The sequence below is a fragment of the Micrasema longulum genome, unplaced genomic scaffold, assembly GCF_059751315.1.
Source record: "Micrasema longulum isolate JH-2025_06_02 unplaced genomic scaffold, ASM5975131v1 h1tg000744l, whole genome shotgun sequence".
Lineage (NCBI taxonomy): Eukaryota > Metazoa > Arthropoda > Insecta > Trichoptera > Brachycentridae > Micrasema > Micrasema longulum.
This window is the reverse complement of record NW_028277938.1, coordinates 16,633-34,468: the sequence shown is the minus strand read 5'-3', so window position 1 is coordinate 34,468 and position 17,836 is coordinate 16,633. Positions and strand designations below refer to the sequence as shown.

General features: G+C 28.8%; 2 protein-coding genes across 4 annotated transcripts in view; one reads left to right on the top strand and one right to left on the bottom strand.

Annotated features, from left to right (window-relative positions):
* The window catches only part of LOC148279238 (tRNA N6-adenosine threonylcarbamoyltransferase, mitochondrial-like), a 250,509-nt gene that overhangs the window by 218,500 nt on the left and 14,173 nt on the right, over window positions 1-17,836 (top strand). The window contains exons 1-2 of one of the 3 annotated variants that reach the window (XM_088230240.1): window positions 4,422-5,723; window positions 16,199-16,404. The exons of 1 other annotated variant lie outside the window; for it this stretch is intronic. In XM_088230240.1, the coding sequence (XP_088086366.1) occupies window positions 4,572-5,723; window positions 16,199-16,219 (1,173 nt within the window). In that variant the 5' untranslated portion in view covers window positions 4,422-4,571 and the 3' untranslated portion in view covers window positions 16,220-16,404. Of the gene's footprint in view, window positions 1-4,421; window positions 5,724-16,198; window positions 16,405-17,836 lie in introns of those variants that run through there. One more of the 3 variants, XM_088230239.1, reaches the window with a different exon arrangement.
* LOC148279239 (cuticle protein 16.8-like) lies at window positions 987-4,205 on the bottom strand. The gene is made up of 4 exons (XM_088230246.1): window positions 4,077-4,205; window positions 3,533-3,680; window positions 2,373-2,544; window positions 987-2,064 (listed from the first exon to the last, which is right to left on the bottom strand). The coding sequence occupies exons 1-4, from the start codon at window positions 4,086-4,088 to the stop codon at window positions 1,896-1,898; spliced, it is 501 nt and encodes a 166-aa protein (XP_088086372.1). The 5' UTR covers window positions 4,089-4,205; the 3' UTR covers window positions 987-1,895.

The following is a 17,836-nucleotide window of genomic DNA, read 5'->3' as shown; positions in this document are numbered from 1 at the left end:
TTAAGTGATAAATCTCGTCTCAAACATACAAATTTAACCTACCTCTTAATAATTTTACAAAATATACTTTTGTATATTTTAGCAACTATTTTATGGTCAACTTTAGGTCTAATGGTCAGCCCGGTGCATACCATGCAAGAGGTCTTGGATTCGATTCCTGACATGGTTAACATGAAACATTTATTTGAAAAGTCGATTTTACACTGCAATATTTTAGAGTCACTGGACTAGCACCTTAAGTGTAAGACTGAATCTCACCTTCGTATTACAGAAATTATCAAGACACGCAGTGGTTGGTGTGGCAATGCAATACCCTATAAACCGTTCATACGGAAAGGAAATGATGATGTACTTTTCCTCGACACTAATTTAAATTGAGTTCCACCTCAATATGATTTCAGAGAATTTTGGGGAGGACTGTGCAGTGTTATATACAAAAACTCTTTTGATATTTTATCTTTCTCAAGCATAAATTGTAAAAACCACCATCACACAGAATTTTTTTACAAATAATATATTAACAAAATTTCATTTTTATTATTGAAAGATAAATGTTGCGATGATCATTGTATTCTTATTTTTTTAACAGATTTTTAATATTTTCACTAGGTCTTCGGTTAATAATAAACAGGCGTTGCCTAGTATGTAGGTGAAATAATTCAATTAGATGAATCTCACCCGCATAAATAAAGGTTTCAGCTCTTTAACTTCACAAACATCAACAGATGAAAGAATTGAAGGAATATAGATGTTCAAATATAGGCAGAATGGTGAATGTTACACAGTATGTAAAGTGGCCACTTAAACCAGCCATTGACAGGTCATAAGCCCTGTAGATGCCCATACTTCTATATTACCTTCTCTTAAATGTTCTTCATCTCTGTTGTAATATGTTAATATAAACAGCTCCCCAGGGAGTTGAATCCAGTCCTTGTCTACAAAAATTTGGACAAACTCAAAATATTGTGAATAATAAAACAATAATATGTCTTTTTTATGTATTCTTTCAAAACAAATAAACAATTTCATAAGATTACTATTTTAAAAACAAGTTGAATTAAATAAATATTTAAAACATACAGAAATTGTAATTTAGATATATGTATTTTATTTTTTTACAATGAGGAACTTCAGCTCTATGGGATATTGGATACAAAAAAGTTTTCTTGCGCGCGGTAAAAATTAGAGCAGTAAATTTTAGTGCAAAGTTTCTTGAAAATGTATTTAAAAAAAAAAATAATTTCATGAAAATGCTCCACTTTGAATGACGTCACTGGTTCATATGAACCAACCAATACCAAGCTGTGGAGGATTGGGAGAACTGACAGAGAAGAACCTCTGACGTCACTCATGAAGTTATTTCAGAAATACAAAATTTAAAAAAAATCATAGCGCTGATAATAAGATATATAAAAATAAAGTTTTTGGCTTAGTTTAATAGTCTATTAAAAATTATTTTTTTAAAAAACACCGAACTTCCTCATTCTACAATATGTAAAGTACTAGTAGGTAACCAATAATAATGACTATTGTTGTAACTTTATTTTATTTATATAAATGGCAAATTTGCCTTTAACAAAAATTTATAATATGAACATATTTGGCTTAATATTTGTTTTTAAAAAAACATAAATTTCCGTCTACCCAAGTTTTATAAAAAAAAATAAACCTAAAAATTATACAACATATTCAGTAGAAAGTTTCAATAATTTAAGAATAAACATAAAAACAAATTAAATAATAAAATATTTGAAAGTAATACAATAAGAAAATTGTAAATGACTGTTTCATACAGCTGGGCAAAGTGAGTAAAATATTGTATATATTATGAAAAATATAAATAAATACAATTACTATTCACATTGCTAGCAACTTTATTAGCATTAATCGGCACTTTAGTCATAATTACTATTGTAATAAGGTTGTGTATTTTCTTTGTAGTATGGTTCTATATAAACTACATTGTCTGTGTATTTAAAGGTGTTAGTCTTATCAATAATAGTTTGAGTTAGTACTTCTTGTATTTTTGGAATATTATTTTTTCTGCCGCTTCCTATCGTGACTCTGAAAAGGAAAAAGTTATTCTTCAGTTTTATTATTTTTCATATGAAAATTTCCCCTGAATCATTTGTATTTGTTTTATTTAAACAAAATCATCAGATAGGATGAAACTCCCCAAGTATTAACAGATTTCAGTCAATGCAGTAACATATTTTTTGGACTTTAAAGAGTTCAGCTTCTTGCTCTAAAAACTCAAGTTATCAAAACCAGAAATTTTTAATAAATAAAATTAATGAAGTAAATAAGAAAAAATTGTTTGTAATATTTTTTCAAGTGATGTATAACTATTAATTAATATAAACAACTCATACCTGTAACCTTTCTCATCAGCAATATAATGTACTACTTGGGGGTTACCAAAAGGATCTACATATCCGTAACTACCAATTACTGTCCCATTAGGATAACGTTCCTCCTCTCTGAACTGGGTATTCCCGGTCTCTGGGTCATCCACATCATAACCAAAGGCATATGTTCCTGGACCTTGATTTAAATATAAATATTTTCTGATGAAAATAACTTAAGGTTTTAATGGACATCTGAATAAGGTTCAGTTGCAAAATAAAACATTTTAAACATTTATCATTATCTTCAATTATTTTATAAAATTAAAATGAATTTGTCTAAATGTCCTCTTAAAAAATCTGATTATTTCGATATATTATATTCTTTTAGAAACTCAGCTATGTCATTTTGTATACAATATTTTTTATAAAATACTGATTCACAAAGATAAGGAATCATTCCCTCATAGTTAATGAAAAAAAAACAATATACCTACTACACTATTACTAGTAAGTGTATGCAGTTGAGTACCTGCATAGATATAATCCGTGCACTGTGGCATTGCAGATATTTCTATCAGTACTTACTTGCTTTATATTATGTATTGATTAAGATTTTTAATTTAGTTATTTTTTATGAAAAATCATGTATAAAAGTGCAGTAAATTTTTCGTTCTATTACATGGATAAAACTTATTATTAATAACATTTACTAACTATCACACAATCGATAGAAGTAGGCGGAGAAAATAAAATACCATACCACTCTACCACTACCAACATTCATGTATCTTCTCATGCATACACAGATTATTCCAGCTTTTGACATGGACTTCACTATGTGGCTTTCTTGATCTATTGTTTTTATTTACATTATTTTGGTAAAAAATACTGTTGGGGTTTTTTTACTATCAATTCACAGCATATACTCTCTTCTTAGGGTTAGATTGTAACTGCTTTTCTTAAACGTTTTTTTTAACGACATTAGATCTCATGATCAACACAACTAAATCCTGCTTTAACGCAACACTCCTTTTTCAGACGCAAGATGCTTAGCATCTTTACAGCATGGTCTTAATGTATTATAATTGACCATATTGGAAATGAATTCAAAAACAAAAAGTTGTGTACTTATTGAAGTTTTTTTTATTAGTTATAATAATTATTTATACGAGCTTTATTTTTACCTTCGGGTTCTCTGTAGTTATAACTATTCCAGTCAGCTAGGGTCAGTTTTGCCTGACGACCACTTCCTTGTTTTTCATTGTATGTGTGTTCTTTGGGAATTATGTATGATACTAATTCAGGAACAGTTAACATTAAAACAATTTGTATCTGAAAATTAAAACAATTTTTTAAATTATTATTTTCGATAACATATACAGTGCAATTTTTAGCATTATTTCAAATAACGACTTTGGTTCAATAATTTCACCAAGATGACACTGTTTTTAAAAATTACAAACAACATCAATGAATCAAGTCGTTTAAAGATATTTGTTTTATATTATATTAATTTATATTAAAAGGTGCACATTTAATTTAAATCATTCTCTCTCAGACTTGTAAAATATGAATAATTTCGATAGTTCCTAAACTATATTTTTACAAAAATGTTTTCATTTGAAAATTAATGTGTTTTAGAATACCCATAATATATTGTATCTACGTGTTTGAACCATGTTATTGCTCTAAATAAATTTTAAGATAAATATTTAAAGTTTACTGTACATTTTTGTTCATTTACCCAAATATTTAAATTCATGGGGCCATTTTCAATTTGTAATTAACTCTATTAAAAAATGAGAATCAAGTTAGAATCGGTAGAATGATGTTCGAACGTTGGACCTCTAATCTGAGGGTCTGGGAGATTATCTACTCCACCTACCATAAATGTAAACTAATGATGTTTTTCAGTAAATGTTGATCTAAAGCTATGGTTTTTACCTTAAAAAAAATAAATTAATTAAAACACGAAAAAACAATATCACAAGTTTTTTCGAACGCTTCACTGGTTTCTTATTGCATTTAGTCTATGTTGTCTATCACTACCTGTGATCACTACGTTCAGCTCTTTCCATGGCGTTTTCAGCGCCTTGTGTTGAAAGTGGGAAGTTAGGAATGTCATAATAATAATATGTCATTTGAATTGTTTAAGGTTTGGGTTTGTGCTGGTTAGTCTTGAGCAAACTAATAAAAAACTGAGGACTAAATAAATATTTTAAAATGACAATAAATATATTTCGAACGAGGGAAGTACCGTTTATATTAAACCTATGCTTGTCAAGAATTCCTTCAAAAGTTACTTTTCATAAAAAAGTATGCTGTGCGAACTTCATCCGACGATCTTTTTCTTCAGAAACAAAAAGAAAATCAATCATATTTGGTATCGAGACATCTTGTGACGATACTGGTTGTGCCATTGTAAATGAAAAAGGACAAATTTTAGGCGAAGCATTACATTCTCAGCAACTAGTACATCTTAGGAATGGTGGCATTATACCACCCATTGCTCAGGATCTACACAGAAACAATATAGAAAGAGTAGCAGATGAAACATTTCAACAAGCAGGATTAACAGGATTCGATATTGATGCTGTAGCTGTGACTAATAGACCAGGTTTATCATTAAGTTTACTTATTGGTCTAAAATATGCCAAACACCTATGTCGAAAGTACAATAAACCTCTTATACCCATTCACCATATGGAAGCGCATGCATTAACAGCGAGAATGGAAAATGAGATTGAATTTCCGTTTTTAGTGTTGCTTATTTCTGGAGGACATTGTCTTTTAGCTTTAGTAAACGGTGTAGATGACTTCAAATTGCTCGGCACTTCTATCGACGACTCTCCTGGTGAAGCTTATGATAAAACTTCGAGGCGTTTAAAACTTCGGAACATCGAAACCTTTTCCCAATTATCTGGGGGTCAAGCGATAGAATTGGCATCAACATTTTCTAAGAATCCTCTTTTGTTTGAGTTTTCTGTACCGATGCCAACTTACAGGGACTGTAATTTCAGCTTTTCTGGAATAAAGAATAAAGTCGTGCGTCACGCTTTGGCAAAAGAAAGAGCATATGGAATAGTTGGTGATGGAGTGATACCAGAAATATACGACCTATGTGCGGGATTTCAACTAGCAATTACTAGGCACTTATGTCAAAGAACACAAAGAGCAATGGAATATTTGGAAATTAAAAAAAAAATTCCGAGTGATAAGAAAACACTGGTCGTCTCTGGTGGCGTCGCTTGTAATAACTTCATCGCAAAAGGTCTAGAAATTGTATGCAATGAGATGGAATACAAACTTGTGCGGCCACGGCCAAAACTATGCACAGATAATGGTGTTATGATTGCTTGGAATGGAGTAGAAAAGGTAAGGAAGAATATTGGATTGACATACGATCTTAAATCCGTTGTTGCACAACCACAGTGTGATTTAGGTGAAAACATAATCCAAGACTTATGTAATAGTCAAATTAAATGCAAATGGATAAAACTAACTAATTTGCTAAAAAAGTAAAGCACGAATTGAGTTATAATTTTTTTAATAACTATATTTTTTATCTGATAAAGATTGAATCTTTTAAAATTTACTCTGTGGTTTTTTGTTATTATCTCCTATGAATTTTTGTTGCCCCTTTTCAATGATGTACTCTTTATGATTTTAATCGGCTATAAACGTTAGATAAAACTTTTTCATTATTTTTTATTATAAAAATTAAGTTTGTGGTCAAACATTTTACTAAATGTTATAAAATATTTGTATAACCACTTACCGACTTTTCTATGTCTACCGGTTTCGAGACGTACCCGTCTCTTCGTCAGGACACCAATTAAATCAACATGTGAAACCCACTATACATCTTCACCATAGTTGCACAAAAATATAAACCCAACATGACATGCATTTTAATAAGTACATGCACTGATTATGACAAACATGCACTGATTAAATTATGAAAATATTCTATGTTGTTTGAGAAATAGAGAGTTCGAAAATCACCTAATCAATTTAAATCATGACTTTAATAAAAATACACGAGTTAAAATCTTATATACAAATAATAAAGGGTTAAAAGTAAATAATATGGAAATATTTCACATTAGGAAAGCTTTAAAAAATAATGTTCCTTTGATCAATAATCAAACACCCTTTCAATGTAGCCCTTTATACGATGTTCCACTGTAATGGCTTTCCTTTTTCCTCTTTTTTCCTTTTTCCCATTGAGTAATAGTTTTGATTTAAGGTAATTTAGAAACAAATACGTTTATTTCTATTTTTATATATCTTTAGCTTTTTAATCTTTATTTTCTATTGTTATTGACCATGTCATTTTTGAAAAGGCCATTAAAAAACGAAGAAGACAATTTCATTTTTAAGTAAAGATTCCGCAAATCATTATCATGGTGTAGATAATTTAAATAATGAGTTTTAAAACGAAATTGATCGAAAACGTTATGAGTATGCAGAATGGCCGGAGAAATGAGGTACAAAGGAAAAATGTAGGTACCTCACGTTGAGGGGAATTCGAATCACCCCTATGTATGATTGAATTTCAAAGATAATTTTAAAAACTGCTCCAGACTCTCAGCTTTCATAATAATACAAAAAAGCAAAACGTAAAGGCTATTATTTGCTGCAGTCAGCCTTCAAAGATACCGAGGCGGAAAACTCTTAAGATAGTAATTTGATTTCCTATCCGACCTCTCTGATATTAATATCCTATTCCGTATTCATATTCTAACTCTCCTGGCCCCACCTAATAAACATGTATTTAAAATCATATGTGAATATCTGTGTTAAATGGTGTTAAGTTGCAAATATGTAAAGTTTTCAATATGTTAAATACTAACTCACTAACTTGTACATATATATATATTACTAACAAATGTGTAAATATCTAAATAAATAAAAAAACGAACACTCGGCACTAGCTAAAACACCCCAGTTGGGAGGTAAAAAGGCCATTAAAAACGAAGAAGAAGAAGAACGTGTATTTTTTTTTCCTTTATTAGGGCCTTCTACCAAAACATGATAACATCGGCCAAAAACAAGTTACATTAATTTACAATAAACATAAAAACAACACAAACAGAAAGGAATAACAATATAGATACAAACAATAGACAACAAAAGTATATGTACAAGAATAACATAAAATAATAATAAGAAATAATAAACATATAACTAAACTAATAAAATTTCATCATAAATTGAAAAAACCCACTAAAACCTGATAGTGCCTATTTAACAGAAAAGATAAACTTACAGTAAAATATTAGAAGGAAGATAGAACTTAATAGCTAGAAAAATTACAACAAAATAATCAAACTACATATTAACAAACATCTTGTATTTATGATAAATTTTAACTATTAAAATTAAAATTATAAAATAATCGCCTGAGAGTAATAATGAAGTTAAAATATTTTACATAAACCTAGAAATGTGAGATAAATTTATTGTAAAAAAATAAATATTTAATTTAAACATAATTATTTCAATGAAACAAATATTACAATTACAATTATTAATAGGGAACAGTATGAACATAAGAAAATATAAACATAATTGATCAATAAACAATTTGTACAAGAAAGAATTTGAGATAAATGAATTGGAAAGGTTATAAAAACATAAGTAAAATATCAAATAATTTTTGCCTCCCAGTCATTAAAGGACGTGTAGAAAAAGGTGATTAAGATCGCAGGCATTGGAGTCTAAAATTTTAATTTTAAACAAATGGGACGGAGTGCAACAGTGGCTGGACCTGATTCGGCAAAAAGTTACAATCCTAGACCTATTGAGTTTACACGCGCTATTGTACCAAGGCTCGGAGGGGATATCAGGCTGGATATTACTATAAAAAAATACCTTTGACAATTTAGAAGAATTCCACTCCACTTTCCAAGAATCAAAATTGACACATCCAATCAAATTAGAAATCGTGTATCGTATTGCATCTTTATTTTGGTTTCTGTTCGAGTAGTAAAATTATTTTTAATTGACCATTTGTAAATACGTAATCCTTGACTCCGTTTTTTTTTCCATTAAAAAATATTATCCCGATTTTTCAATTCTACATGTATTATTTGAAAGTAGTTTTTTTTTCACTGAGTAGTTAGGATTTTTTGATTTTACGAAAAATACATAGGTATACCAAACAGTATTTCAAGTCTTATTAAATTGTTTCAGAAAGAACTTCTTGAATTACAGTGTTTATTTACACCAAAATAACTTAATTATCGTTATTTCATATAACAATATTACCGACATGCTTTTAAATCAGTTTATCTATTTTTTTTTTTTTTATAAATACATATTTCTGTTCTTATAATTTACCCAAGTATTTCAATTTCGGAAGCATTTTCAACGAGTTGCATTTAACTCACTTTTGAAAATGGGGATCATGTTTAGATAGAGGGGGGTCCGAAGCTCGGACCTCTGATTTGTGAGTCCCCTATACTAGCCACGCCAGTGCAAAAAAATAGGTGTTCTCTATTTCCTTAAAACATGGGATATAATCGTATTATTATTATTATATAATTAGAAGCAGGCAGCTATCAGGTGGTATGTCCATATCTTACCTTTTTGGTAACTTTATTTCACTTTTTATAGTATGATACGCCCAATTTATTTTTTAATGTATGTATAATCGTAAAAACACGAATTCATAAACTAGCATGGTCCAAACATGTTTTCAGGAAAGCTTAATGCGTTCCATAAAAAAATGTATTTAGTTACCCCAAAATGTCATTTCAATAGACTATTTGATTGAATATTACTAGATGTGCTAAATTTAAGTAAAATGAATGATTTATTACTAAACTTATTTTATTTTTTGACCGCATACTTATTTGTTTTTAAGGCACAGCGGATTTTACCTCTCGATTTGTCCATAAAATCCAATCAAAAAAATGTTTCATTCAATACTTATTTTAACATCCGGTAAATTCAAAAAACATAAACAATATAGCCAATATATAATTAATAATAAACAATATATTATTTAAGTTATTTTGAGTTATTTTATTTATTCTGATTCTGCTTTATTTTTTAAAATTGTTATCTTCGGTGAAAAAGTGTAAGTCAACGGAATATAATCTAAATATAAATATTTTCGATAAAACCTTGCACATAACAAAAGCAAGGTACAAGCCAGTTTGTCTACATATAGAAGTGATAAATCACTTGGAATTTATTATCAGTTTACGCATAATTCTAACACGCAGTCAACAAAAAAAAACTGTAGCCAGTCAATCATTTGCATATACATGTTAGGTTTGCTGTCATGTTGTAAAAAAACATAAACATCACTCATTCGCCAGGTATTCATTAAAATTAATTATGGAAAATATTTAAGTTGGTCAACGGCTCAAAGACGATAGGTTAGATAAAATTTATTTATAAATATACTTTTTAATATAACTGACTTTTTGAAAAATCGCGATCTATTAGAAAATGAGTATCTCGAAGTGAAAGATTTTTAGGTAGATGCTTATTATTTGCAATTTATAATTTAAACTTTAACTTAATTCAAAGATAGAAAAGAGGTATTTTTTGGTGTTCTTGATTTTTGCTTATTACAATATCATCTCAAATGTATTGTTAAAAAAAAAAAACATCACGTGGCAACGAATTCCCACTAATCTTAAAAATAATAATAATTTTGAATTCAAAATAAAAATTACCATTCTCGCAGGGAAAAAAATATTACTGTTTTTTGATAAATTATGTCTTAACAATATTATGGTCGACGAATAGTTCCTTGTTTTATGTATATAACAATGTTTTTTGAAAATCGTTTTAATAAAAAAATAAGTAACCATATATTCTATAAAAACAATATTTATTCAATGTATTTCTGATAAAAAAAGATAATAAAAAGTTTTATATAACTAAAATATATTTACTTTACGACAGGCAGCTTTCGCCTTCTAAAATTTATACCAAACTTTTGTACATCGATTTTTATATAAAGACTAAGTTTCAAAGTAAAAAATGTCTAATGATTTGAAAATTAAAAACTGAACATTAGGTAACTACCACTACGAAATTCGAATATTTTTTTATTAAAAAGAAATACAAACATTTTAGAATTTTGTTAAATACAAAATAAAATTAAATAACATAGGTACCATGTATCTTAAAAACAAGAAAACTAAAAAAAATGATAACAATACAGAAATATCAATTGTTTGGTTTTTTGTAATTTTAACTTGTAATTCGCCGATATTATCATGTTCGGCCGTAATAAGTGAAAAAAAAAATCATTACGTCTCATAAATAAATTCAAATAAAGTTCATCATTGTTACAATCGAATTTATATGTTGAAATTTAATATTGTTTCACATTAAATCCATTTTTCCGCTTCGAAAAATCGAATAATTTCTTGGGAGTTATTGGTAATTCGAGAATTGCAAGATCTAATAGTAATCATAACAGATATTGTAAATGGAAAATTACAAAATAAATTGTAGGTACGTTTCTAAGGTAGAAAATGATGGTGGTAGCAAAATGCTAATATCTAATTAGTTAATGGTTATGAGGGATCCTATGTCATAAATTGTGGTACTTACTGACAAAAAAAATCGATATCTCACTGTTAAGTTATTCATTTTTTAAACTTATATCACTCCAAAACAGTTCATAGAAATGAAAACCCGTGTAAATACAGTAATGATTAAATGTTAACGGGTTGTTATTAGCGGGAAAGAAGCCATGTAAAAGGTTCTTCTCAAAGAAGTAATAGAGTTGTAATGTTTCCGACCAGCTTTACAAAATGCTGAACTCTGAGTGATAATGGTACCGCATATTCAAATCCACACAACCACACATCCTAGGGAGGACTCTGTGGGCTTACACAAAACAGAGGCGTAGGTACTAGGTACCCGAAAAATCTTTAAAAAATGCATTTTCTAAATATGTCTATATTTTTAGTTACCATCTAACAATGTTGAATTGCTTAGGTAAAAATTCAATTCAATTTCACTTGGAGTTTGATTTGAAAAAAAATAAATCAAAACTACTTTTATTCTTTGTGCTATGTTTTTTAAGCTATCAAAAATGTTATGAAACAACCAATTTCATTAAATTATTAATTTTGAAAAACATAGTTTTTGTTTTACGTATATTATAGAAATATAATTATTCGAACGCAAGATCGATTATGATAAAATCGATTTTTAGTCGATGTTCACGAGTTAACCAAAAATTTTGCAATTTAAAGATTTCCCATAAAATCAAGACGATGATTGGGTGTGCTGTTTTATACTCGTATATGGAATATTTGCAATCACAATAGTACCTAGTACGAGTAAGTTTAGTGTTGTTTTCTTTATTACCAGATCTCAGATCATTGGGGATTGTTTGGCGCCAGTTGAGTCAGTTCATTTAGCGTTATCCAGGGTGCACCACGAAAATAACGTTTTATTTCATTTTGTTTTTCTCATTTTTATGTATTTGACTCCTGAATTTTTTTTCCTGCCATACACTAAATAAGTTTTTTTTCTTTTAAAGTTTTACTGAGTTATTTGTTATATTTTTTTGCGAAAAAAAAACACAAATAAATTTTGCGATCTCATCGGGAGTCGAACCAAAAATCCTCCGTGCATGAGGCGAGTGGCTTAGCCATTATAACACGGGACCTCCATTTATTGATAATATTTTATTTTGAATTTAAGAAATATATCAATAACCATTTTTAATAATTTATCAACTGTTCAATGTATCGACAAAAAAGCTTTAAAATACTCCTAATTGAAATACTGGTAAAATCATCAGATGCCTCTCAGTTATTCATATTGTAACCATAATGTCAATGTTTCCCAATACACATTATTTAATTTTTATTACTATGTAAAAGTTCGTACCATAAAACATTTCTTCAATAAATCGTATTTTTTCAATTAATATTTAAAAACTATCTCTCTTACAGAAAAAAATGAAAAGATATATGTAACATAGACGAAATATTAACATATTAAAACATCATTTTCAGTTGTTGTTAAAAGACAAGTATATTTTTAAAGCAATTTATGCATTTTTTTAAAACGGCTCTTATAAAACATCAATATTATTAAAACATTGTATGTAGCTATTGATTACATCACTTAAAAATATTAAACCACTTAAACGAAATATTTTATTATCTTTTCTGATGAGGATTTCCACCTACACGATGTTACTGACCCGTGGTGTAGGTGTTAATAAATCTCATCGTAATCACATATTATTTAATATCTAAGTTTAACAATAATTATAAATAAAAAAATGCTTTGTATGAGCTTATTTCGCTTTTTCACGAACGCAACTGGAATACATAAATTGAATTAGTTGATTAGTTTCCTATTGTCATCATATTTTTTTCTATGACTCGAAATATCAACATACATAATAACGCGGAGTCGTGTATTCAGTTTTAATTGATTGGTATGTTTATTCATTTTCTGTCACAATATGTCACATATCAATTTTGAGATTCAATTTGATTCCAGTTTCGTCATTAATTAGTATTGAGTTATGAAACGTAGGTACATTTTGTTTCATCTGACCGGGCTATTGTTTCAACGTTGTTTTTTTTAATGAAATTAATGACAAATTAAAAAAAACGTACTTAAATTTTTTTCTTCATTTGATAATAAGAATCTACTTTTGTTTAACCAATTTCAACAGTAACTTTTACCCAGCATATAATTTACGCGGTTGACTATAGCTATATTTTGTATTTTATATTTAAAATTAAAAACACTGTGTTGGTATTTTTTTATATCTCATTTTCTTTGGAACGTAAGCATTTGTAATAATTATTAAAACAAATGCACACTCAACAGGCATGTAAGTAAAAACATATTAAATTTTTATACTACCTTAATTAGACGAATAAAATGTGTTAATTTTATTTCCTTTTTTTTGTTACAAAACAAAATTTACTAATGTACTAGGTATACATTATATTAAAAACATTAAAAATACTTACGCTTTATGGTATGACTTGTTACACTTGTTGGTTTACCTATTAATTTGTAAGCCACTTTAGTTTTGAGCTATCCGTTGATCGGTTTCGAGATTACTTCCACATCTTTTACTACTAACACCCTAACCTTAAATTATTTCTCTTTCTTTGTCGTTCTTCTTTTCTCTAAATATTCTTAAATTGTATAGTAACGCACAATACTCACACACCCGTACACATATACACACACCCTCACACACCCTAAATATATGTACTCACCCTAACTAACATGTACAACAATAATAAAACGGATACACTAAACAAGAGTACGCATTGTTTTTTATTTATGTTATTTTATTGTGACTTTTATTACTATAATTTATTGATATACATCAAAAAAACTTATTACTACCAAGAGACTTTATTCAAATAATCTAGTAAAATTATATTCGATTGTTTATCTATCTTAAATTAAATTTTATTAAAATTAATCTTATATAAGTTCTAATAACTGCATTAATAACAAATAATAAAAACTAAATTTTGGTCCATATATAATTTTTAATTTTTCTTTTGTGACTATTGGTGTTCACATATAATTGGTGAAAGATGTTTATTGTTATTATTTTTTATTTTGTAAATTGTATTTATATTGTGATATCTTTTACTGTTTGTGAACTGAAAATAAATCAAATAAAAATAAAACGCGAATTTAAAAATACTCAAAAAACTAAAATGGTTTACCGTAATAATGAAGAAAAAGTTTTATCGGATTATATAATTATTATTATTAATAATATGGATAACTTATAGAACGGCATTTTCGTAACATAATACCGCAAGGGCGCTTCACAAAGTGATTGTATAAATAAATCAATTTTATTTTAACTTCCTGAATTTGTAATTTAAGCGAAAAAATTTACTCTATGCTACGGATTTATTCAGATGATTTAGAGAACAAGTGGGTTTTAAGTTTTTTCCGAAACATCACTTCACTCTCATAGCCTCGTACCTCTGCCGAGAGAGCGTTCCATGCCGTAGGACCTGCGATCGCAAATGCGCGTTCGCCGAATTTAGCGCGCTGTTTGCGTAGAGGTATAATAACGAATCTTTTCGACGTAGATGTAGCTGATCTAAGCGTAATACGTCTGTCAGCTAGTTCATCTGGAATGCAAAGTTCCCTTACATATTCTGGAGCAGAGTTGTGCAGTGACTTATAGGTACATAAGCCAACAGAGTTTGAATTCCACCCTCTGTGGAAAACGTAGCCAGTGTAATTTTTTAATATTTTTTTATTTATGTATTATTTACATACAATATTACATTTTAGTTATTTTAAAACATTTTAATTTTTTTTTTTTTTTACAGGACTCACCAAGCCAATGAATATGGCTTGTCGGTAAAGATCCTTTACAATTGATCATATGATAGTCCTTACATAGTTGTATAATAATAATTACTACTAACTTAAATATAGGGAGCGAAAAAAAGTACATGTAATTTATGCTTTCAAATAAATATTTAGAAAGATGCAAAAAAAAGCAAAAAAATAAGAATGATAACGCAATTTTAAGATAAAAAATAAATAAATACAGAACCGGAGTACCAAAATTTTAAACAGAAGTGTGTACATATAATAGGCACAAAGCATTTTATTAAAAACATTATTTATTAACATATCCATATCTATATCTAAGTCTATATCTATATCACATCCTCATCCATATCCATACATATATACCCGTACATGCACACATACATATCCATACATACATATATACACATATATACACATACATACATATGAACATACATATACACACATAAACATCCATGAAAATATTACTTAGTTATAAATTCTATTTTATATATATCTATATTTACAAATATTCTATTTTTTTTAATATATAAACTCCTGATCAAATAGCCAGTCTATTATTTTGCCCTTGTCACTTTTGGTAGTGGAACTTCTCAGTGGTGGTGTTGTATGATTGAACTTAGAGATTCCAAAAATAATTCTCGCTGCGGCATTCAATACAAACTTTAGGTGAATAATTTTATTCATTGGTAATATTGTTATCATCTAATATTTAAAAAAAAGTAAAGATCAATGTTCATCACTAGCGTGCTTGTTATAAATAATGTTTTTATATATTGTCCATCACTGTAGGTAAAACAGAAAAATAAAACAACGTACATATTCGTATGTTTAATATTTGAGGCGATTTCGAGAAAAAATCGATGGATAATATAGAACTTAACTACAATAGTACTCGTATTTTAAGTCGAAACGTTTTGTTATGCAGATTGCCAACTATATGTTTCCCCAAAGACATTAAATTATTATTTCTACTTAACCATGAAAAAGGTGTTATGAGTCAATAATATTATGCATTTACGGTGTCAACGCTTCAATGATAAAAGTTACACTTCTTCGCATTTCAATATAAAAATATAATTAACTTCCTCATATATTTTTTTATAAATATAAATATGTGTCTGTCTTAATGGAAACTATCGTCTTTGCAGACTTTCTATTTTTAGTACAAACTAAGAATCCCATTGTTTTAAATTATACTTCCCGTGGCTTTGTGTGGGAAGGTATATGGTTTTTTAATGCCTTCCTACTTAAGTTTTTCGCCTTTGGAAGATAATAATTATTAAAAAAATACATGTTTGACTTGCCTAATCTATGTCCAAATATGTATTATTTATTATGTTTCCGAAATTTGTTTTATGAATGAGTGCGCTGAACTATATCAAATGGTAAATCACCATCATCATTTCCTTTCCGCACCTACGGTACATAGGGCACTGCATTGGTACACCAATAGCAGCATATCTTGATCATTTTTGTTTCATGAATGTGAGATGATCAGTCTTACGTTTCAGGTACCAGTCCAGGGACTATGAAATATTATTGTGCGAAAACACTTTTTAAATAAAATATTTCATATCAACCATGCCGGGAATCGAACCAGAGACCTCTTGCTTGGTAGGCGAACGCGCTGACCATTACACCACGAGGCCGACATTATTTCCATATTTTGGGTTTAATACAACGTTGAATGAATAAAACCAACTGGTCCAAAAAGAAATTGAAAAATTATTTTCAGGCGTAGCCTAGTATGTGAAATAATTCGATCAAATGTATCTTTTCACACCAATAAAGGTTTCAGCCCTTAAACTTCTCTAAAATCAACACATGGAAGAATTGAAGAAATATGGATGTTCAAACAAATAGTGAATGTGTATGGCGGCCACTTAAACCAGCCAACGACAGGTCATAAGCTCTGTAAATGCCTAGACTTCCATATTTCCTTTTCTAAAATGTTCTCCATCTCGGTTGTAATTTGTCAATATTTCCTATGCTCTAAATAACTTTTCCCTGAATTATATAGATACTGCTGATCTTAGTAAGTGTGAAATATCTATTGTATTTTAGTATTTTATTGTTGAGCAAGAAAAAATGTATCGTTTCTGATGGTATTCCTGAGTTATTGCCAAATGTTTGCAAATTTATACTGTCCACTCCCATCCGTTTCTTGTCTAATATGTCTCTTTCTTGGGGTAAATTTACTGACTTTTGGAAAACTTCATACATCAAGCCAATTTTGAGGTCTGTATGTCAAATGTCAAAAACTATAAACGTTTATCAATGTTGTTGTTCCGAAAATATTTGAATCCATTATATCAAAAAAATAACACCTGTTTTTAAAAATGTATTGATTGATCAACAAATTTAATTTCAAGCTGCCAAATACACTACAACCAAGTTGCTTTCTTTTACTACTGCTTTCACTAGCGCTCTTGAAGGCAATCTGCAGGCTGGTGTCCTTTATACAGACTTTTCTAAAGCTTTCGATAAAGTCAACCACACAATTCTTATGGCTAAACTACAAGCTATTGATGTAAGAGATCCATTATTACCATTCTTCAGGGCTTACCTAAGTGAAAGAAAACAGTTAATTTAAATTAATAACTTCTTGTCTTCTCCAACAACTGTTACTTCTGGAGTACCTCAAGAAACCCACCTTGTTCCATTTTTTTTGTTTTTTAAAAAAGTATATATTATCAATGTTTTTCAGTCAAAATTCTGGCTTTTTGCTGATGACAATAAGATTCTTAAACATATCGAATCTCCCAATAATTGTCTTATTTTTTAGGATATTGATTGTTTTAATACATTGTGCGGCACCAACATTGTAAAATAAAACATTCTCGTGATAAAAAAAACTTATACGATTCAACTACAAAATAAAAAATATTTCCCTTTCAATGATTTTTTCAATAAAGGATATGGGCATTACTTTAGATAGTAGACTCCCCTATCGTGAACACATTGATAATATTATAAACGAATTTCTCAAACCTCTAGGTTTTATCTTTTTAGGAATGAAGATGGACTTCAATAATATTAATACCATTAAAACTCTTTACCGCTCGCTAGTTCGACCCCATCTAGAATTAGCTTCTCTAATTTGATCTCCCTTCTATAGCAATCTTATTGACCATATTGAGTCTGTCCAA

Excerpts from the sequence above, each read along its gene's own strand:
- LOC148279239 (XM_088230246.1), bottom strand. Across the intron at positions 2,545-3,532 it reads TAACTACAGAGAACCCGAAG|GTCCAGGAACATATGCCTTT; the intron begins GTAAAAATAAAG and ends ATTTAAATCAAG. Across the intron at positions 2,065-2,372 it reads GCTGATGAGAAAGGTTACAG|AGTCACGATAGGAAGCGGCA; the intron begins GTATGAGTTGTT and ends TTTCCTTTTCAG.